Source organism: Haliotis rubra, unplaced genomic scaffold, assembly GCF_003918875.1.
Source record: "Haliotis rubra isolate DU_JTF1 unplaced genomic scaffold, ASM391887v1 Scf2407, whole genome shotgun sequence".
NCBI classification, from domain to species: domain Eukaryota; kingdom Metazoa; phylum Mollusca; class Gastropoda; order Lepetellida; family Haliotidae; genus Haliotis; species Haliotis rubra.
This window is the reverse complement of record NW_025766456.1, coordinates 1-23,737: the sequence shown is the minus strand read 5'-3', so window position 1 is coordinate 23,737 and position 23,737 is coordinate 1. Positions and strand designations below refer to the sequence as shown.

Here is a 23,737-nt window from a genome sequence, read left to right as displayed (position 1 = left end):
GCTTTTTTCCACAGAGAGACATGAGTTCATTTATGTCTACATATCAGTTGTTAACTGGCTGCTACATGTCGCCTAAGCCCGTGACAAAAGACACTATGCCGCTTGGTGAAAGGGTGCTTGTGTACAATGGGCTGTGTTTGTCATACATAACGGAGCAATCGAGCGTGTCGTATCGAGAAATGAAACCAAACAAAACCACTGCGCAATACTCCCCACAGCAGCTTATGAACGTATATAACAAGTCTGTTACTGATAAATTTATTTGCAATTTTGCTGGAAAGTAACAGTTAGGCAGGTACCTGTTTCTCGAATGCTCAGTCTTAAGATCTTGTCATGAATGTAAATGATGTCAGAATTGTCCTCTGATCCCTGTGAGTATGTTTACGTCTTTCAGAATTAAAACCTTGTCGTATAAACTGCGTGTTTTTCTTATAGTTTGAAACCCTGTACATTAAACATCTCACGTGATCACGATCAATGTGGTGATTGGTTGAATCACGGCAAACACCCACCCATTGTATTCAGGCTTTCAAGCACTTCGAAACATTACTCATCAGTTCTCTCTCACGTGACTCCTTCTACTCGCTACGTTCAATCTCAGTAAAAGTTGTTTTGCTCAACGACATCACTGACTCAACGTTATCTCCTGTGATCCCTCTTACTCTTGACGATTCTATATTAATATAATCTAGATCAACCTTCTACTTACAGGTAAGTCACGTTTAATCTACGCATATTTTAGACTGGAATGATGTGGCACTGAAACACTCGGTGCCCAATATTAGGTTACCAAACAGACAGCATTTATACCACCATGCTACTGTGATATACATGCACACGTATGCACATATATATGTCAGCGCGTCTCTATGCTAAAACAGACTAATTTCGCTTACTTTATCAACAATCTCATTTAAATTACTAAAGTAGTAAATTATGTAATATCAACAAGTCACTTTACTGAATCTCTCAATCATGATTAATAATTGCGACAACCTTTCCTTTTACACATGTTCGATAAGTTGAAATGTTTATCAGTTTAGATATCGGTTAACACTTTCATCATAATCTTTTAAATAAATATATGATTTAACACGAAATACGTCTTTAAACATGAGCCACCAAAATAAGTTAATGCCAAATGGATGTTTTACCATGAAATATTTATTTTGTGTTTGTTTGCCTAGTTCCACATTTAAGTCAAATTAAACCATCACTTGTGATGGTTCAGAAATATACTGTTATTTCACTCTGTCATATTTTTTTAGCAACTCACTGTTCTTCTCACATAAATGTTCTCTCCTAACCTTGAAGAGCTGTTGCGCTTCACACGAAAGTGATTCAATAACCCGCCTCTTCAAAGTGCTGACAAAGTCAAAACAGACTGGATCACCAATAAAGTTGTTTAAGGCTTATGTACGCCTTAAGGAAAATGCAAAGCTGGCTGTAGCAAAAGCAAGGAACTTACCATATGCGGTGAAAGACTCATTTCTACAAGGAAGTGGGCCGCGATAATGCATTTAAGATTTGTGGTGACTACAAGATTCTTGTTATTCCTCAACTGGAAGAAGAGGTATATCCTTTACCAAATGTCAGTGATCTGTTAGCTGTCTGGCAGGTGGCATTGGTTGGGCAGGTGGCACGGTGTTCACAAAATTGGACCTTTACATGCTTACCAACAGCTGTAGTTAGACCCTGATGCACAGGTATTCCTTACTATCAATACAGCCCGTGGTTTGTACAAATTCAAGAGACTGATGTATAGAGCTGCCACTGCACCCGTGCCATTTTCAAAAGACCAAATTTTACAGGGTACTGAGGGTGTGATGTGTTACCTGGACGATATCCTGATACGTGTCACTGATGAGGCTGACCATGATCGTATTCTAGATGAAGTCATGACTCGCCTTTAAAGCTATGATTTTTAACTCAAGAGGTCAAAATGTGAATTCAAGGTGCCTAGTGTTACTTACCTGTGATTCAAGTTGGATAAGGATGACATCCACCCAACTGAAAATAAGGTCTCGGCCATCAAGGATGCCCCTCCTCCAAGTAATGTTAACGAACTCAGATCATGGTTAGGTCTAGTTAACTATATGGTAGTTTCTTGGAAAACGTTTCAACAAAACTGGCACCTCTGTACAAGTTACTGAAGGAAGAAAAGCCAAGGCTATGTTCGAACACATGTCAGTTGGCATTTGAAGCCTGCAAGAAACAGCTGATGACTGGCAGATTGTGGGCACATTATGATCTTCAGAAACCTGTCCGCTTAGACTGTGATGCTTCACCTTGTGTAGCAGGTGCAATTCTGTCTCACGTAGGATGGAACACATCGTCCGATTTCATTTTGCTTCAAAGACTTTGACAGCAAGTGAAAGGAATTATTCACAAATTGAACGAGACGCATTGGCTATAATCTTTGAAATTATGAAGTTCCACAAGTATCTGTTTGAGAGGACTGCTACTCTGGTGACTGATCACAAGTCCCTCACCACAATAATACGTCCACAAACAGGCGTTCTGGCTATGGCAGCTGCAAGAATGCAACGATGGGCCTTGTTGCTTTCTGCCTATCAGTATACCATTCATTACAGAAGATCGGAGGAGAATTCCAATGATGATACCATGTGTCGACTGCCATCCCTAGATGATAAGCAGTCACTGGAATCAGATATGTATCAGTTCTAAGTGTTTGAGGATTTGCCAGTTAGTGCATTAGATGTAGCAGAAGCTACAAGGAAGGATCCAGTAATGTTAAGAGTTCTGGATTTTGTTTGTTCAGGTTGGCCTCTCACCAATCAGGATGAAAAAAAATTAAGCCATTCTTTAGTCGAAGAGATGAGCTGACAGTTGACAGTAGCTGTATCTTGTGGGGAATAGGGTGGTGATTCCGCCTTTACTACGGGAGACACTGTTGTCTGAGTTACATGCTGAACACTTGGGAATGTCGCACACTAAGACTTACGCAAGAGGCTATCTGTGGTGGCCTTGTCTAGATTCAGACACTGAAAGACTGCTTAGAAACTGTACTACTTCTCTGAGCCAAACGAATCAAGCTCCTGTAGCCCCACTGCATGCTTGGCGTTGGCCTACTCGAGTGTGGTAAAGGTTCCATATAGAGTTTTGCAGAGAAAGAAGGACAGCACTATCTTGTTGTAGACGATTCCCACAGTGAATGGATAGAAGTTTAACACATGGCATCATCAACTTCTGCACAGCAAACTATTGATGTGCTGTGTACACCTTTGCAGCATGTGGGTTCCCAAGAGGAAATTGTCTCGGACAACGGCCCGCATTTTATTGCAACTGAGTGTTCAGATTTTCTGCACCAGAACGGCGTGAAACGTACGAGAGTCCCTGCTTATCACCCAGCTTCAAATGTGTGGCAGGAGCAACTCTCTGTTCAGATTGTGAAGCAATTGCTTTTCAAACATAGACTGGAGTTCTTCCTGTTACAGGAAACACTCCGCACACCACGACCAAGAGTGCACACTTGTTGAAACCTCCTAAAGAGGAAACCAAGAACACGTCTGTCATTGTTGAAACCTCACTGGACAGAGTGTAAAAAAAAGGACACACAGGTGGCACAGCAACAAAGTAGAGAATTTCAGGTCAATCAGTTTGTTCCAGTTCACTGTGTAAGACCTGAAAAAACCAAATGGGTTCCAGGAGTAGTGATCTACTAGGACTAGGACCACTTGCTTACCTGGTACGCTGTGGAGAATGTACATGTCGATCATCCTCTGTAGGGAGTTACCCGGTGTCAAGTTGAACCGAAAGAGTCTGTTACATCCCCATCAGTGCAGATTTTGGAATCTCCCACCGTAAATGAGCCCACTGTAGTGAGTGAACGAGCTGCTTCACCAGTTGAGTTGTCACACCCAACGCCGGCTAAAGGATACAGCAAGTCAGACAACAGTGAACCCGCTACTTGGATGCGATATCCAAAAACGTGACCATTATCAGACCGGTTGTAAAGTTAGATCTGTAGGATCTTGGTGACCTTGTTTGTTGACAGAGATTAGCATACCTAGCAATGATTTCATTATTTCTAACACTGAGTTCATTATCTACTGGAGACTTTACTTTGCAGTTTGCAAACCCAGGTCTTCAGCGTGACGAGCGGCCGCTTTAACCATTAGGTTACCCACCACCCTAGATATATCATAAACAAATATCCGAAGAAGAAAACATTTAAATACTTATCACAATCAAGGGGCGGTATATGAGTTCATGACTTAATATCTAATAGCAGAAATACACGTTTGTGTTTTGGCAATATGAAGTTAATATTTTGATTTGGACAGAGGTGATAACTGCTTATGGAGTACAATCAGTTTAAATATATGACAAAAGTATGTTGACATTGACACTAGGTCATGTTGCAAATAATATAAAAAAAAATGATAACAAAAACACTTTTTTTCACAAACATTTGCATGTAAAATAATAAACTTATGGATACTAAAATAACAGATTTTACAGGCCTGTATACCGTGCATTTTGGGACGAGGAACACATTTGTTCAAGTCCAAAATAAATTCTTTTCTTCTTCTTCTAAGTATACAAGAACCAGTTGCGCGACCGCCAAATATGACTTTACTAGACCGGACCAAGTGTACGTTGTTTGTCACTGGAAATACTAAGTTCTAGCGAAGTGCCGCGACGTAATTGCAGACCCTATTACAAAGGACGGTTTCAAGTTACTGGACAGACATGAGTGCGAGCCGAAAATCCGCATTTGTCCCTTGACAAATGATATGGCATGAAATCACACAATTCGTGACGCTCAGGTGTTGAGAAGTCTAGGCCTGCCTCGTTGTGAACAATGACACACATTGTAACGTAAGTTTTACGTCGCATCGGCATTGTCTGCACGTATACACATTTTAATTACAAAGTTTAAATGTTGTATCGAGTGTAAGAATAGAGTTAAAAGCAGACCAGCGGGCCCAACTAATTAAGTACATGATCAGTGAGTTCCCGTTGTCTTTACAATACCCACAGGGGACGGCGGGTAGGAAGGCTGCTGACGAAGAAGAGCCCGCCCCTCACTAATGGTCAACAAAATAGGACTGGTCAGGGATTGAACAATAACCCTTGACCAGCGGAACACCGGGCAAATTACATTTTGGCCATGAATTCCCGAAATCCAATCGTGATGATTCGGCCCCTACTGACGATTAAGATTTGGGAAGCAAATGAAGATGACAAAACCCTGACCAGATACGAGGGGAACGAGGCAAAGGACCAGCAATGACCAACCCCGCAGTGTGCAGCAATAGGCCATGAAATTTGGGTTATATTAGACCTGAGCCAGAGCTAAGGGAAGTTCTGGCCTACGCTTAGAAGTGCAGACTGAATAAAACAGTTGTGGACTCCCAGACGGACTTGTGTTGCTCATGCGAAGACATCCATTAGAGAAACAATATGTTCTTCCTTAAGTGCGATACTGGTTCAATTGTATATCACCAGCAGCTAAAACTGTATTTGATCTAGCAACAAGGGGCAATCTAAAGAAATTACACCAGCATGCCGCCGCAATTATTACAAAACCAAGTCTGCACGCTTTAAGTACAAAGTTCAAATGCGTTTTGTGTTACGGAAAATCCCTGACGTGTGTGCACTCTCATGTGACATACATGGTGGGTGGTGGTAGCAGTAGGAAAAGGTGTCACCAAGCGGCTGCCTTATTTATCTTTACATATTTATTACTCGCAGGTTGGTTTCACAAAAGATTTAAATAAGCTAAAGACTAGTCGCCTCAATTTTATCAAACAAAGACTTCCACCAAACAGTTGAGATGAGATCCAGAAAATTGGAGCAACAGCTTTACAGGATGGTGCGCATAAAGCTTCACTTGTCACACGGTGTAAGTTTCAGAGGCAATTTGATATCCCACCAAGGTGTATCCATTACTGGTTTGTTTGTAGTGTCTTAAGGGGAGACTTTGTGACTAGATCTGCTGCATGCTAGATCATAACTGGGATTTCTGACAGACTGAAGATCTAATACAGATGCCAAAGTTATTGTTACACGGATGTCTTCGTTGTCTCATTGGTAATCCTGTAAATAATTTGTTGTACTCATTTAGAGAAAGGGTGGGTTGAAATGGTCAACGACTATGTGTGTGTGTGTGTGCGTGCGTGTATAAGTATTTATGTGTGTTTGTGTATGTATAATATATGTGCGTATGTATGTGTCTGAGTGTGTGAATATATTGGGTGACAGATACACAGGTCACATTTGATAAATCTGTCTCATCCGAAATGGTCCAAAAGGCCTCATCAGCTTCTCAGACGGAGGATCAATCAGAACCACTGACTGTGCCAACATCTGACCAGGGAAATGGGACGATTCAACTGTCAAAAATCAACGGAAACAGTTAAAGAAAAGGTAAAACTCTAAAAGCATTTAGAGGTCCCTCCTCTTTCTTTGGATGCCCACTTAACGGTTCACGGTCACTCCATCAGATCCAGTTCATGAGAGTGGTCATTCCACACATTCTAGACCCTCAGTTGAGCCTCCATGGATGGTTCCAAAACTCTGATCCAGTGTAATTGCAGAGGACTCAGGAGGAATTTAAATGAGATACAGTTATTAATACAAAATTTTCAACCATCAGCACTGTGTCTCCAGGAGACTTATCCTAAACCGACTGATCAATTTGATTTGAGACAGTACAACTGTTATCATTCGTTTTCTCCACCTGGAGATAAGGCTTCAGGAGGATCTTCTATTTTCATACAAGGAGTTGTACAAGGACTCCCAGCCCTGTTGCCCTTCATACCCATCTTCAAGTTGTTGCCGTCCGAATAACTTTACACATTGTATTTACTCTGTGTTCATTGTACATACCTCTATCTACTACACTCCGACAATCTGAGCTTCAACACCTATATGATCAGCTCCCTCGCCCATGAATAATCATGTGTGATCTGAATGGACACAACCATCCACGGGGAAGTATACTCATGCCAATAATGGTTGTCACCCCTCCCCACCCCAACCACACCCACACCTCACACCCACACTCCACACCTCTCCAATTAAGAAAATTGAAGGGGTGACAACCATTATTGGCATGATTATATAAATACAAAACAATAAAGGAAAAGTCCTTGAGGAATTCATAAATGACAATAACTTTTGCATATTTAATGATGATTCAAACACCTTTTACATCCTGCCACTGGGACGTATTCAGCCCTTGACCTTTCTCTCACAGATGCAAACTTATTAAAAGAATGTGAATGGTCAGTTTATGATGGCCTTTGTGGCAGTGATCACTTTCCCACTGTTCTAAAAGCCATGACCCCAACTGCTGACTCATCGTCATATCGGTAGAATGTAAAAAACAAATTGGCAAATGTATGAGGTATTGTGTACTTCAAACCTTACACCTAACCGTTTTGATAATACTGAAGATCCAATTAAGATATTTTCAGATGAGCTCACTGACATAGCTCATCAAACGATACCTAAGTCCTCTGCAAAACCTCACATTCGCAAACCATGGTTTAATAACGAGTGTAAACAGGCCAGGAAGAGTAGGAAAAAAGCCGAAACATATTTCCGACGACATCCTACAGTTCACAATTTAGATAAAGTTAACATTTTACATGCCAAGGCTCAACGCGCATTTAAGGTGTGGAACATGATACAAGGAATAAAGGGAAAAGGTTCCAAATCTACCGTTCATCATTTAAAGGACGGTGATAATTTAATAACTGATAATGCTTACATTGCCAATAAGCTTGGTGAAACCCTTCATCAAACCATGTCCCTGAGTTTCAGAATTATCAGAAACAACAGGAGAAGAAAAGAATTATTTTAAACTCAGACCATTGAGAAAACTACAAGATATATTTTCACTACATGAGCTACGTACCACACTTTACCAAGCTCATGATATAGCAACAGGGGCTGATAATATACACTATCAGCTCTTGATTCATTTACCTGAATCTTGGTTGAAAACACTTTTGAAATTTTTTGATACAATAAGGACTACAGGGAATTTCCCAACTTCGTGGCGTAATGCCATTGTAGTGCCCATACCAAAGCCTGGCTGGGATCATACTGATCCGTCTAATTACAGACCAATTCCTTAACCAGGTGTGTCTGTAAAACCATTGAACGAATGGTAAATAATAGATTTACTTGGTATCTTGAAACAATCAACTTAAAACAAATATTCAATGTGGTTTCAGGAAAAATCGTAGTACCATTAGTCATTTGGTACGTTTAGAATCCTTTGTTAAAAATGCTGTAATAAATAAACAACATGCAGTATCGATATTCCTTGATCTTGAGAAAGCATACGATACCACCTGGAAGCATGGCATTTTAAAGGATTCACATGATTTTAGTTTAAGGGGTCGTTTACCTCTTTTTATATCACAATTGTTTAAAGGACAGGCAATTTCAAGTCCAAGTGGGTTCAACCCTGTCTGACCATTATAACCAGGATCAGGGTGTCCCACAAGGGAGTATTTTGTCTGTCACATTTTTAGTATCAAGATCAACAGTCTATCCAAGGTTTTACATGATTCAATCGATTCAATCGATGGATCACTTTTGTGGATGATTTTAAAATTTCTTGTCGTGGTAAAAATATGCATACTATTGAACGGCAAATGCAGTTGTGTTTAAACAAAATAAATAAATGGTGTGTAGAAAATGGCTTTAAATTTTTCCACGTCAAAAACTAATTATCTACACTTCTGTAGAAAATATAACCACCACATAAGGACCCTGAACTATTTTTGAATGGTACTCCCATCAAAATTGTCAAGGAGGCCAAGTTCTTGGCTATAATTTTCGACTCACATTTAACTTTTCTTCCGCACATTAAATACCCACAAAACAAATGCTTGAAGGCACTGGATCTATTAAAAGTTGTTTCCAATTCTAAGTACTACCCTCCTACAACTATATAGATCATTGGTTCGCTCGAAACTTGATTACGGCTCCATTGTGTATGGTAGAGCCTGCCAAAGCAACCTAAAAACATTTAGATTCAGTCCATCACCAAGGTCTAAGACCTTGTCTTGGGTCCTTCAGAACATCTCCTGTTGACAGTCTATACGTCGAGGCAGATGAGCCATCTCTTACACATCGCTGTACAAAACTATCGTTACAATTTATTACCAATTATATTCTAACGAATCTAACCCTGCATTTAACTGTGTCTTCAATCCCTATATGAGGATTTATACAACAAAAAATCTTCCCTTGTTCCTCCTTTTTGGTTCAGAATTAAACCACTCATTTCTGATGCAGGCATTGATCTTGAAAACATATCTCCTTCCCGTCTTCTTTCTTCTCCTACTTGGCAATTGGTTAGGCCAGAACTTGACCTATCACTGACAACATTTAAAAAAATCGAAACCAATTAGTTACAATATGAACAAGAATATAATCAATTAAAAAGTAAATATTCTGCATATAAATCCTTATTTACAGATGGATCCAAAGATAATGGCGCAGTTGCTTTAGCCACTGTCATAGGATCCAGAACAATATTTTCTTGACTGCCAGATCACAGCTCAATTTTCACAGCAGAAGCAAACGCCATATTAACAGCTCTTGAATAAATTAATAAACACCGTAAATATAAACAATACGTAATCTTTTCCGATTCTCTTTTTGTGTCTTCGGGCGATTAAAAATCTTTCTTGTAAACATCCACTTTTATTAGAAATTATTGAATTGTTTAATGAGCTTTCTACTGGCCAATGCGACATCGTCTTTTGTTGGTTACCAGCCACGTTGGCATTTCTGGGAACACAATGGCCGATCCTGCTGCTAAGGCAGCAATTAGCAAATATGTGACACCACTTCTCACCCATACACTCATTACAAAACTGCTATTAGATCTTATATCCGTGATCTGATGCATAAGAAGTGGGACACCCAAGTTAGTATCAACAAATTACATGAAATAAAACCCTATATTGGTTATTCCTACTTGAGTTGTCAGTCCAGTTTTGAAGAGGTCATCATGCGACGATGTCGTATTGGCCACACCAGATATACTCATGAATACCTATTGAAAGGTGAGATCCTCCGTTTTGCACTCCTTGTGATGAAAGAATCACAGTCAAGCATGAAATTGTGCAACAAAGAGCATGCACTATCTGGCTATAAATTTCAGATTACTTTCGGAAATCGGTATTCGTTTTGAAGGAGTTTCAAGGTCAAATCACTACGCCACGTCTTGACGCTGCGACACCGAACATCACCATTAAAAAGAATGCACGCTGGAGATTACAAATCTTCTGTTGCCAGGCGTCTGAATGTTAATATGAGCACGATATCACGGCTTGCAGCTCGTTACAACCAAACAGGTACATCAAATGACCGTCCCCCGTACAGGCAGACCTCCAGTCACCACCGTAAGCCCAATATTGGTATATCCGGGTACTACGTTCGTGTGATCGTACTGCCACAGGTGAGAGCATAGCGGCCAGGACGCCAGTCAAACTGTACGGAACAGGTTGAAAGAGATTGGGCTGAGAGCCAGAAGATCCGACGTCTCGCCCGTGCTACGTCGTTACCATAGCGCTCATCGTCTCCGTTATCTAAAGCGGCCTTCACACAAATGTTATCAAACTTTCGTGTCATTTGAGCACCATGTCTCTATCGGTGTGGTCATGTGACTACTTCGTTGACTGCGATTAGTTGTTTCTGAATAACACGAGTTTGACAACACTTCACACGTCAAACTCGAGTTTGACAACACCGAAAGATTGATGGAAAAGTTGGTGAGAATAGAGACCGATTTTATTTCTGGACAACAGTTGGACAACTCTGAAATTGGTGTTGGTGGCGAGTTGTTGGAACGTTCACACTCTCAAACTCAAGTTTGACAACATGTCAAACGTTAGTTTGCCGTGTGAAGGCAGCTTAAAATTATCCACTTGGTTGTCTTGCATTTCCTTCTTCTAAACTGATGCAACAATTCATGTACTAAAGTATAATTGTGCACGAGTTATGCATGTTTGAAAATACATTTTCTGGGTTATGCGTTTCCTTTTGGAATAGTTTATTTTGTGCCCAACTTTTAAGCTACTGGGAATAAAATATCTTTAAAAAATAACGCAATTTTGTCTGATCCTGCGATGTATGTACATCACGCACTGAAACTAAGATATTCTATTGTATGATTATTCCACCAGCTTACTGAATGTTAATATCCATGGTTTAAATAACTGAATGAATGATTACAGCAAAATGAATATGTTCACATATTGTATCTATGATTTGTATTGAGGCCAATGACCTTCAATGCAATAAACACTTTGACTTTGTTTGTGTGTACATGTGTGTGTCTGCTTGTGTGTTTTTCTATACATCACAGTGTCTGCATTTCTATAAGTGTGTGCGTGTGTGATTGTGACTGTATGTTTTCTGTGTATATATATATGTTAGTATGTGCACTTGTCTGCATGGGTGTGTATTAGTACGTGTGCATTTGTACGTGTGTGTGTGTGTATGTGTATACGGGTATGTATGTGTGTGTAGATGAATGTGCATGTATACTTGTGTCTATGAGTATATGTGTGTCTGTATGTGTGTGTGTCGCTGTGTGCACAGTGAATGTATACGTATGCCTCTGTGTGTTTATATGTTTGCTTGTATGTGTGTGTCTATGTGTATATTTTTGTGCATCTCTTTGCGTCACTCTGTGTTTCTGCGCTTGTGTGTGTGTCTTAGTGAGCTTGTAAGTGCCATTCCGTGTTTGTGTGTCTTAGTGTGCTTGCATGTGTTTCCGTTTTTGTGTGTCTTTGTGTGATTGTATGTACCTTTCCTTTCCGTGTGTCTTTGTGTGCTTTTATGTGCCTGTCCGTGTTTGTGTGTGCTTTATGTGCCTTTGTGTGTCTTTGTGTGCTTGTATGTGCCTTTCCATGTCTGTGTGTGTCTTTGTGTGCTTGCATGTGTCTTTTTGTCGTGTTTGTGTGCTTGTATGTGCCTTTCCGTGTCTGTGTGTGTCTTCTGTGTGCTTCCATGTGTCTTTCCGTGTTTGTGTGCTTGTGTGTGCCTTTCTGTGTCTTTACGTCTTGTATGTGCCTTTACGTGTCTTGTATGTGTGTTTCCATGTGTCTGTGTATGTTTATGTGCTTGTGTGCTTGCATGTGTCTTTCCGTGTTTATGTGCTTGTGTGTGTCTTTCCGTGTTTATGTGCTTGTGTGTGCTTTTCCGTGTCTTTGCGTGCTTGTGTGTGTCTTGGTGTGCTTGTATGTGCCTTTCCGTGTTTTTGTGTGCCTTTCTGTGCCTTTATGTGTGTTTGTGTGATTCTCTGTACATACATCTATGGTTGTGTCTAGTTCCTATATATATGTTCGAGTGGCTGTGTTTTGTGTGTGTGACTGACTTGTACCTTATGTGCCTGTGTGCATATCTGTCTGCATAATGTATGTGCGTGTGAATGTGTGTAAATGTGTAACAGTGCGCATATGTGGGTGAATATATATGTGTGTATGTATTTGTGTGTCTATGTCTATGTGTGTGCGTGTGAATCTGTGCTCATTTTTGTTTGTTTTTTTCTGTGTGTGTGAATGTGTGCGTGCGCGTGTTTATGCCTTTATGTATGTACGTACTTCGTGTTAGTAATTCTTTTTCTCGAATAATTGAGTGACATATCAAGCACGGAAATTACCGATATTTTGCGAATGCATGTCAATGGAAGGGAGATAACTCTGAATTTGTTATCTTGTTTCTCATTGTCGGTTTTGGCTAATTGCCTAACTCCGGTACTCCTTATTATGATCTGATACCCGTGCTTCAAACAGATCCAAATTAACATTGAGGTGTTCGGCGAGATAATGGGTCCCTCGAGGCCAGTGAGTTGCTGTACCCTCCTTGTATGTGTGTTTGACTGACAGTACCTTGTGTTTCTTTATGTGTATGTAACTGTGTAACATATGTTATATTTGGGATTACACGTTAAAGCATTCACTCCTCAAGCTGAAGATCCGGGTTCAATGGGTACAATGTGTGAAACCCATTTCTGGTATCCCCTGCCGTGATATTGCTGGAATATTTCCAAATATTGATAAAACCTCACTCACTCCTTAAAGGTACTATTTCACACCACAATTGTCTAAAAATATTTTGTGATTGATACCAGTTCGGCAAACACCGACAACACCGCATGCTGCAGTTTTCGATGTACGGAGCAATCGTTTACATCCACTGTATGGCACGTGTTATCTGTTTGGATGTTTCGAAGTTTCAATTATCGATGTCAGGCAAGTCGTAAGAGATTATAAGTCTTTTATTGCATCTATAGGAAGCTATAGCTATATGCCTTAGTATATATACTATAGACCAAAATATTGTCGAAACTATATGACATTGTGCCTTTTCTCCCTAAACAGAAGAATCTGTTGCAATTCTTTATGCTGTGTCTTCATGATGTTGTCTCTGTGGCGTTGTCCCAGAGATCTGCACCACGAACAGCCACAGGCAATGTTGTCTCTGTGGCATTGTCCCGGAGATTTGCACCTCGAACAGACCCAAGCAATGTTGTCTCTGTGGCATTGTCCCGGAGATCTGCACCACGAACAGACCCTGGCAATGTTGTCTCTCAGGCATTGTCCCGGAGATCTGCACCTCCAACAGACCCAAGCAATGTTGTCTCAGTGGCATTGTCCCGGAGATCTGCACCACGAACAGCCACAGGCAATGTTGTCTCTGTGCCATTGTCCCGCAATCTGCACCTCGAACAGCCACAGGCAATGTTGTTCTGTGGCATTGTCCCGGAGATCTGCACCTCGAACAGCCACAGGCAATGTTGTCTCTGTGGCATTGTCCCGGAGATCTGCACCACGAACAGCCCCAGGCAATGTTGTCTCTGTGACATTGTCCGGAGATATGCACCTTGAACAGACTCAAGCAATGTTGTCTCTGTGGCATTGTCCCGGAGATCTGCACCACGAACAGACTCAGGGAATGTTGTCTCTGTGCCATTGTCCCGGAGATCTGCACCACGAACAGCCACAGGCAATGTTGTCTCTGTGCCATTGTCCCGGAGATCTGCACCTTGAACAGACCCAAGCAATGTTGTCTCTGTGCCATTGTCCCGGAGATCTGCACCACGAACAGACTCAGGGAATGTTGTCTCTGTGCCATTGTCCCGGAGATCTGCACCACGAACAGCCACAGGCAATGTTGTCTCTGTGGCATTGTCCCGGAGATCTGCACCTCGAACAGCCCCAGGCAATGTTGTCTCTGTGGCATTGTTCCGGAGGTCTGCACCTCGAACAGACCCAAGCAATGTTGTCTCTGTGGCATTGTCCCGGAGATCTGCACCACGAACAGACCCAAGCAATGTTGTCTCTGTGGCATTGTCCCGGAGATCTGCACCACGAACAGACTCAGGGAATGTTGTCTCTATGCCATTGTCCCGGAGATCTGCACCTCCAACAGACCCAGGCAATGTTGTCTCTGTGGCGTTGTCCCGGAGATCTGCAACCCGAACAGACCCTGGCGCCTGACCACTTCTGATAATGCTACCTTACCATGGAGAATGTCCCATCACCATGTGTTCCTCGAGGAACGACATTGACATCATTGTCAGTACCAGGTTGTGCTACTTCTGATGATGCTATCATGTCCATGGAGAATGTCCCATCATCTTTTGTTCCTCGAGGAACGACATTAACATCACTGTCATTACCAGGTTGTGCTACTTCTGATGATGCTATCATGTCCATGGAGAATGTCCCATCATCTTTTGTTCCTCGAGAAACGACATTAACATCACTGTCATTACCAGGTTGTGCTACTTCTGATGATGCTATCATGGAGAATGTCATCATCTGACATTAACATCACTGAGAATGATGCTATCATGTCATGGAGAATGTCCTATCACCTTTTGTTCCTTTGGGAACGACATTAACATCACTGTCATTACCAGGTTGTGCTACTTCTGATGATGCCAGGTTGTTCATTGTGAAAGTTTCATCACCATCTGTCTCACTTTCCCTGTCCGGACGTTCGAATCCTCCCTCTGATTCCCCGACATGTCTGAAAATCAATGTTAGAAATATTAAGCTAATCATCTAGTGAAACACAAATTGATAAACAAACTGTTTCATCAAGTTTTGACGGACATCGTTCGGACTGGAAGTTTGATCATAACATGATTTGGTATCTAAGTCACAGACACAGAGACAAACAGACAGACATACATGTACGCGCAAAGAAAAAACAGACACACGTGCGCACATTCACATGCACATACACATGCACATACACTTATCCTCACACGAATAAGCACACCCACACCCTTACACTCATAAATATACGCAAAACATGCACAAATACATTATACTCGGGTAAATATGCATAAACAGAGATAGACACGAGCACGCGAGACAAATATCCGCATATACAATATATATTACGTACGCTTCAGACAGTCCATGTTAGAAGACGGATGTTGGACTGAACAATTTAGTCAGGCATCAGTTACCTCCCATTGATAACTCGCTTCCCAGCTACTTTTACTGGAGACGGCTTTGCGCAGTTTCCATGACAATGAATATGTTTTAATGAATTGGGGTAGGGAAGAGGGGAATACGGAAAAGGTGAATAAGGGCGATGGAAGTAAGGACTGGGGAAGGAAGGACAAGAGAAGTAAGCATAAGTGGAGTCAGGACGAATTTAGTAAGAGAGAGGGGAGTAAAGATACAGTCAGTAAAAGCGATGTAAGTAACGACGACGAGAGTAAGGGACGAGGGCAGTAAGAACTTTGAGGGTAAGGAAAAGGGGAGTACGGACAGGGTAAGTAAGGACGACGGGAGAACGGACCATGGGAGTAAAACGAAAGGGGAAGGGACGAGGGGGTGTAAAGACGATGGGATGAGGGACGAGGGGAGGAAAGACGATGAGATGAGGGCACAAAGGGAGTTAAGACGAAGAGAGAGTGGATGATGGGAATAAAGAAGAGAGGAGTAAGGACGAGGGGAGTAAAGACGAAGAGAGAAGGGACGAGGGAGTAAAGTTGAAGGAGAAGGTACGAGGGGAGTAAAGACGATGGGATGAGGGCACGAAGGGAGTTAAGACGAAGAGAGAGTGGATGATGGAAATAAAAATGAAAGGAGTAAGGACGAGGGTAGAAGACGAAGGGAGAAGGGACGATGGGAGTAAAGATGAAGGGAGAAGGGACAAGGGACTAAAGACGAAGGAGAAGGGACGAGGGAGTAAAGACAAAGGAGAGGGACGACGATGGTAAGAGAGAAAAGACGAAGGGAGAAGGGACGAGGGAGACTAAAGACGAAGGGAGAAGGGACGAGGGGAGTAAAGACAAAGGGAGAAGGGACGAGGGAGAGTAAAGACGAAGGGAGAAATGGACGATGGAGTAAAGACGAAGGGAGAAAGGGACGAGGGGAGTAAAGGGACGACGAGGGGAGAAGGGACGAGGGGAGTAAAGACGATGGGATGAGGGGAAAGACGAGAAGGGACGAGGGGAGTAAAGATGATGGAGAAGGGACGGGCATGATGGGAAGGGGCAGGTAGGTAAGATCAAGAGAACCCCTCACCCCATCATCTTTACTCCCTCCCATTCGTCCCTTCTCCCTCTCCTCGTCTTTACTCCCCTTGTCCCTTCTCCCTCTCGTCCTTGCTCTCCCTCGTCCCTTCTCCCTTCGTCCTTACTTACCCTGTCCTTACTCCCCTTTTCTTTACTCTCCTCGTTCTTATTCCCCACGTCCTTATACTCGCTCGTCCCTTGTCCCTCGTCGTCCTTACTTACATCGCCCTTACTAACTTTATCTTTACTCCCCCGCTGTTCTCGGAGTTCTCTTTGTCCTTCCTTCTCCACTCCTTACTTCCATCGCCCTTACTCACCTTTTCCTACTCCCATTCATTAAAACATATTCATTTTCATAGAAACGTCTCGTGTACAAGTAACTGGGAAGCGAGCTAACAATGGGAGGTAACTGATGCCTGACGAAATTGTTCAGTCCAACATCCGTCTTGTAACATGGAGTGAGTGAGTGAGTTTAGTTTTACGCCGCACTCAGCAATATTCCAGCTATATGGCGGCGGTCTGTAAATAATCGAGTCTGGACCAGACAATCCAGTGATCAACAGCATGAGCATCGATCTGAGCAATTGGGAACCGATGACATGTGTCAACCAAGTCAGCGAGCCTGACCACCCGATCCTGTTAGTCGCCTCTTACGACAAGCATAGTTGCCTTTTGTGGCAAGCATGGGTTGCTGAAGATCAATTCTACCCCGGATCTTCACGGGTCCTGTTTGTAAATAATAAAGCATTGAATAAATATGTTGTGTTTTTGTTTTTTAAAACTACTCATTTAAGCTTTGTTCTTAAAATGTTCATTTACGCAGACTTGGTCTCGTCGCTACATACGAGATCATTATCCGCCTAACGAAGGGGCAAGAACTAGCCCGGAAAGGTCGTTATCGATATATTTGTCTTGTATTATTACACCAACTTCTAAATGCCCTTGAAGAGTCGCTGTATGGCTGAAATAATGCCAATGCGACATAAACTCAACTCAACTCATTTCATATAGCAATGAAAAGAAGGTATTCATTTTAAAGGTGTGTCGACCAAGGACAACTAGACTGTGGTGTATGTCATAGATTAGAATAACTCAAAATAGGTGACAATTATATTACCCCCCTTAATTAATACCAATGAAAAGACCAGTTACCAAACTGAGACCACCTTACTAGGGATCATGAGGACTAAACAGAGCCCTTCCTTCCTGTGTCACTTCCCAGCAGCATTTAGACCGACCCTCACGTTGATCAATGATGGACTTACTAGAGACTGTCATGGGACAAAACCTTAACACAGTTGTAGCTCCCAGAATGGCACCTCCATCAATAACCACAGATCATAATATTTTACTTACTTTACAACACATGCAAGCTATTCAAAATTTATCTAGTAGTTCTCTTTCTTGACGAAGTAAACATTTATAGGAACTTTGATTAAACATTCCCCTTTTAAAATCAACAACAAAATGGACCCATCTATTGATTCATTTAGAACCCTTGAAAATTTGACATTGGGAACCGATGACATGTGTCACCCAATTCAGCGAGCCTGACCACCCGATCCCGTAAGTCGCCTCTTACGACAAGCATAGTCGCCTTTTACAGCAAGCATGGGTTGCTGAAGACCTATTCTACCCCGGATCTTCACTGGTCTGTAACATGGAAGCGTAGGCGATATATATGTATGTGGGGATATTTATCTCGCGTGCTCTTGTCTATCTCTGTATATGCATATTTATACGAGTATAATGTATGTATGTGCGTGCCTGTGTGTATGTATGATTGTGCGTATGTATGTATGTGTATGTATGTTTGTGTGTATGTATGTAAATGTGTAAATCTGTCTGTCTGTCTGTCTGTCTGTCTGTCTGTCTGTGGCTAAGATACCAAAACATGTTATGATCAAACTTCCAGCCCAAACGGTGTCCGTCATAACTTGATGAAACAGTTGGTTTATGAACTTTAGTTTCACTTGATGATTAGGTTAATGTTTCTAACATTGGTTTTCAGACATGTCGAGGAATCAGAGGGAGACAGAATCTGAACGTCATGACAGGGAAAGTGAGACAGATGGTGATGACACTTTCACAATGAACAACTTTGCATCATCAGAAGTAGCACAACCTGGTAATGACAATGATGTTGATGTCGTTCCCCAAGGAACACATGGTGATAGGACATTCTCCATGGACATGATAGCATCATCAGAAGTAGCACAACCTGGTAATGACAATGATGTTGATGTCGTTCCCCAAGGAACACATGGTGATAGGACATTCTCCATGGACATGGTAGCATCATCAGAAGTGGTCGAGCGTCAGGCCAGTGCGGGGAGTGGTTCCATGGCTGTTTCTGAGAGACGAGAAATGCAAGCGGTGTCTACTAAAATCACTGCAGGCAAGTGGAATGTTTATCACAAACAAAATCGAGACAACTGAGATATCGAGTTATCAGAGTTCAACACTCCGTTTTGTTCACCATATTTAATAAACACCTATATCAAATGCATGTGTTTACCAAACACATTTTATAATTTAAAACGTGAAAGGGTGTAGGCACCGTTGGTTCCTCTTATTGTTGTCTCCTTCCCAAAATGACATAATTATCTTACAAGTGTTATACACTTTCAATAAGGCAACGACAAAGCTAGGGAAAGTTCCATTGCAATCTACTCACATGCTGTTTCTACTCTTATTCCAGGGTCTGACTTCAAAGGCATCATAGTACAGGACTCTTCTGATGTCAGCTTATCTGTTGGAGGTCAGAATGATGGAATAATGAAGTCAGGTAATAATGGTGTTTTATTGGAGAAACATTTAATTGTTATGGAGCCAAACTGATGCATCTAGCCGATGTCTGACTCAAAGGGCTGACTTAAGGATTTAAACCTATCTGTTCTCCAAATGTAACATTTCTTTTACAACAGCATAGCACATGGTGATATACCTAAACAGAAAAATAATAGGCAGATGATAACGAGGAGGGAGGCTTTATGCAGAAAACAATGTTGTATATAAATCTAGTTTGTAGTGTGGTGGTAGGATAACTGAGTTATGCAACTCTCATCTTGGTTGACGGTCAGATTAAAATGGGGTCTGTTAGTTTCGCGATGCTCTTGTTTTCCTGTAAAAGGAGTGGGCAACTCAGGTAGTTGACTGGATCAGTTGGCAGGTGGGCTGTTGCTGCGAGATGTCAGGCATACATTATTGATATGATAGATTCCCTAGGTCTTCTTGGTGTATGCTTCCCAGAAGATACATCGGATTTTATTATCTATCAGATTTAGTTATTGGCAAAGAAGATCTTGCTAGAAAAAAATAATGTGGCCACCAGACATAGATTCGATACTGCAGATGAAGCAGGATGTATAGTTTAAAAATTATGGCTATTTTTCTTGTAGATATGCTGCAAATGAACCTGAAGCGAGTCAAAGATATCTTTGAGAAAACTGCTACCTACAGGACAGTGAAGGAACTCTTGGAGAAGTATGGTCATGTGACAATAAGTGGTGCTTCTGGTGAAGGAAAAACGTCCATTGCCTTGATGATAGGAGCAGATCTCAGGAACCAGGGGTATGAACTTGTGTTTGTTGATGATGTGGATAAATTTGAGCTGAAGAATTGTGAACTGCGTGGAAAGAAAGTTTGTCTGATACTGGATGATATATTTGGAACAGTCGGCCTATCAACTGACGTTCCCCATCTTAGGTCCATTCTACAAAATCTCAAACATTATTTGGAAGATGTCAAATCTAGTAAGGAACTGAAAACACATCCAGGCGCTGAATCAGCGATTCTTGTTGTCTTCACCACCAAATCGTACAACCTGGAATGTGGAGTCGCAAAGTTGGATGGCAAAGAATGCTATTTTTCAACGGACCATCGCTTCTTGATTTGACAAAAATGAAATCGTGTCATTACAGTCCCGCGGAAAGAAGGAAAATACTCCGGAAACAACTAAAACACCATAACATCGACCTGGACCTCGATATTGGTAGGCTATGTGAGACAAGAGATTCTTTGTTTGGCTTTCCCTTAATATGTACTCTGTTTTGTGAATTCCTGAGTTTTCAAAAAGAACCTGCACGTTTTTTTCGAGAACCCCTATTTTATCTACGGCGAGAAATTGACATGATCATGGAACGTGGAAATGACCAGTCCGCTGCGCTCATCCTGATGTTGTTGTGTGAAGATCCTCTGAACTTGAGCCAGGTAGAAATGGAATCTAAAAATCATGTTTTAGAAGCTAATCTGCAGGCTGTAAAAGTGTGGTGTCAGTAACGTCACGGACTGCAGTTGCCAAAGCCATCAGGTGTTACAGGGGAACATTTTTCACGGATGGAGATATCCTTGGATTTTCACATCCCACCATCTATGACGCCTGTGCGTGTGCCCTATTCAACATGAATCCATCCTTCGTTCTGAACCACTGCAGTATCAGATTCCTTTATGAGCGTGTACAAGCCCAGCCAGTCCAGTCCACTGCAATAGATAATCACCTCCACATCATCTACGTGTCAGAAGCTTACTATGACACAATTGCCTCCAGGCTGGCCGATGCTGTTGCCAAAGGCAACTACAGTATGTCTATTACACATCCTATTTTGAAAAACAAGCAAATAGTTGACAAAGTGTTCCAGATGCTCAAACTGAGGAAATCAAATACAATAAAGCGGTTGCTGCTCAATACGAAGGACACACAAAGGCTTGCCATGTTACATGCAAAGGAAGAAGAGAAGCACTTACTGTACTGGGCAGTTCATGCACATAGTCTGTACTTGGTTGAGAAAATCCTTGATGTTGGATACCGTTTTTCAGACGAAGAGATCAAGGAAGCATTCAAGGCCTGTGCTTCCTGTAGGAACGAAGCAGTGTTGGTGTTGTTATCTTCCAAATATAAGTCACTGCTTCATCAAAGTGTGCTCAACAAAGCTCTAGTGACTGCCACAGAAAATAATTACAAAGACGTTGCATTGGCCTTACTTAACGCAGGAGCTGATATCTATGAATCAAAAAATGATGTTGGTGAAAATGTCTTTCAAATTGCTAGGATGAAGGAGTTCCGTCTACTTGGAAGATAATTTTTGGGATTTATTACCAAAGTATTAAATATCAAACATCTGACTGGAGACTTCGACTTTCAGAGAGCAGCTTATTCCAGCCTTGTGTTACAGCTGCAGTGTAGGGGATGTAAGACTTTCACAATTCTTCCTTCCAGTCACTGACATTAATGCAAGATATCCTATGGGCAAAACTCTCCCATTCTTTCACATTAATTGTCTGGGACACGTTGGTCTTTCGCCAGTGATGGAAGCAGCTTTGCATGGGAAGAAGGATGTTGTCGACCTGATCGTGTCAAAGGGAGCTGATCTCACACTAAGAGATGACAAACATAACACCCTCCTTCATGTGGCATGTAAGGGTGGAAATAGTCGCATTGTAGAAGATCTGCTTCCACTGTTTGACATCAATTGTCGGGGAAATGTGGGTCGGTCACCTTTGATGAGAGCAGCTGTCCATGGGAAGAAGGATGTTTTCGGCCTGCTCGTGTCAAAGGGAGCTGATCTCACACTAAGAGATGACAAAAATAACACCCTCCTTCATGTGGCATGTCGAGGTGGAAATAGTGACATTGTAGAAGATCTGCTTCCACTGTTTCACATCAATTGTCGGGGAAACGTGGGTTGGACACCTTTGATGGCAGCAGCTTTGTGTGGGAAGAAGGATGTTTTCGGCCTGCTCGTGTCAAAGGGAGCTGATCTTACACTAAGAGATGACAACAATGACACCCTCCTTCATCTAGCATGTGTAGGTGGAAATAGTCGCATTGTAGAAGATCTGCTTCCACTGTTTGACATCAATTGTCGGGGAGATGAGGGTTGGACACCTTTGATGGCAGCAGCTTGGTGTGGGAAGAAGAATGTTGTCGACCTGCTCGTGTCAAAGGGAGCTGATCTCACACTAAGAGCTGACTGCAGTAGAAATGCCCTTCATCTAGCATGTGTAGGTGGAAATAGTCCCATTGTAGAAGATCTGCTTCCACTGTTTGACATCAATTGTCGGGGAGAAGAGGGTTGGACACCTTTGATGGTAGCAGCTTTTTTGGGAAGAAGGATGTTGTCGACTTGCTCGCGTCAAAGGGAGCTGATCTCACACTAAGAGATGACAAAATAACACCCTCCTGCATGTGGCATGTCGAGGTGGAAAGGTCTCATTGCAGAAGATCTGCTTCCACTGTTTGACATCAATTGTCGGGGAGAAAAGGGCTGGACACCTTTGACGGCAGCAGCTTTTCTTGGGAAGAAGGATGTTGTCGACCTGCTCGTGTCAAAGGGAGCTGATCTCACACTAAAAGATGACTGTAGTAGAAATGCCCTTCATCATGGGCATGTCAGGGTGGAAATAGTGGCATTATAGAAGATCTGCTTCCACTGTTTGACATTAATTGTCGGGGAAAGTGGGTTTGACACCCTTTGATGGCAGCAGCTTTGTGCGGGAATAAGGATGTTGTCGACCTGCTCGTGTCAAAGGGAGCTGATCTCACACTAAAAGATGACTGCAGTAGAAATGCCCTTCATCTGGCATGTCAGGGTGGAAATAGTGGCATTATAGAAGATCTGCTTCCACTGTTTGACATTAATTGTCGGGAAAAGTGGGTTTGACACCTTTGATGGCAGCAGCTTGGTGTGGGAAGAAGGATGTTGTCGACCTGCTCGTGTCAAAGGGAGCTGATCTCACACTAAAAAGATGACTGCAGTAGAAATGCCCTTCATCTGGCATGTCAGGGTGGAAATATTGGCATTGTAGAAGATTTGCTTCCACTGTTTGACATCAATTGCCGGGCACAGTCGGATCTTATACCAGTGATGATAGCAGCTATCTTTGGCAAGAGAGATGTTTTCGATCTCCTCAAGACAAAGGGAGCTGATCTTACACTAAGAGATGACAACAATGACACCCTCCTTCATCTAGCATGTGTAGGTGGAAATAGTCGCATTGTAGAAGATCTGCTTCCACTGTTTCACATCAATTGTCGGGGAGAAGAGGGTTGGACACCTTTGATGGCAGCAGCTTTTCTTGGGAGAAGGATGTTGTCGACCTGCTCGTGTCAAAGGGAGCTGATCTCACACTAAGAGAAGACAACAATAACACCCTCCTTCATGTGGCATGTCGAGGTGGAAATAGTCCCAT

The 23,737-nt window shown here is 42.1% G+C and overlaps 1 protein-coding gene and 1 long non-coding RNA gene across 4 annotated transcripts; both read left to right on the top strand.

Annotated features, from left to right (window-relative positions):
- Positions 1–539: 539 nt before the first annotated feature.
- LOC124278734 lies at positions 540–20,790 on the top strand. 3 transcript variants are annotated; one of them, XM_046714502.1, is made up of 5 exons: positions 540–711; positions 18,558–18,674; positions 18,771–18,944; positions 19,248–19,334; positions 19,948–20,790. In XM_046714502.1, the coding sequence occupies exons 2-5, from the start codon at positions 18,560–18,562 to the stop codon at positions 20,442–20,444; spliced, it is 873 nt and encodes a 290-aa protein (XP_046570458.1). In that variant the 5' UTR covers positions 540–711; positions 18,558–18,559; the 3' UTR covers positions 20,445–20,790. The 3 variants fall into 3 exon arrangements, with proteins under 3 accessions (XP_046570458.1, XP_046570457.1, XP_046570456.1); XM_046714501.1 differs by having other exon boundaries at positions 541–711; positions 18,558–18,739; positions 18,836–18,944; positions 19,948–20,788; XM_046714500.1 differs by having other exon boundaries at positions 544–711; positions 18,558–18,944; positions 19,948–20,787.
- A 1,320-nt stretch (positions 20,791–22,110) lies between these two features.
- Positions 22,111–22,906, top strand: LOC124278736. Its single transcript, XR_006899166.1, has 2 exons — positions 22,111–22,358; positions 22,554–22,906. It is a non-coding gene; the product is annotated as an uncharacterized LOC124278736 (long non-coding RNA).
- The last annotated feature ends 831 nt before the right edge of the window (positions 22,907–23,737 follow it).

Coding starts and splice junctions, on each gene's coding strand:
- LOC124278734 (XM_046714500.1), top strand. CDS start 18,560: ATGTCGAGGAATCAGAGGGAGACAGAATCTGAACGTCATGACAGGGAA. Junction 18,945..19,247: donor GTCTACTAAAATCACTGCAG/GCAAGTGGAATG, acceptor CTCTTATTCCAG/GGTCTGACTTCAAAGGCATC. Junction 19,335..19,947: donor TGATGGAATAATGAAGTCAG/GTAATAATGGTG, acceptor TTTTTCTTGTAG/ATATGCTGCAAATGAACCTG.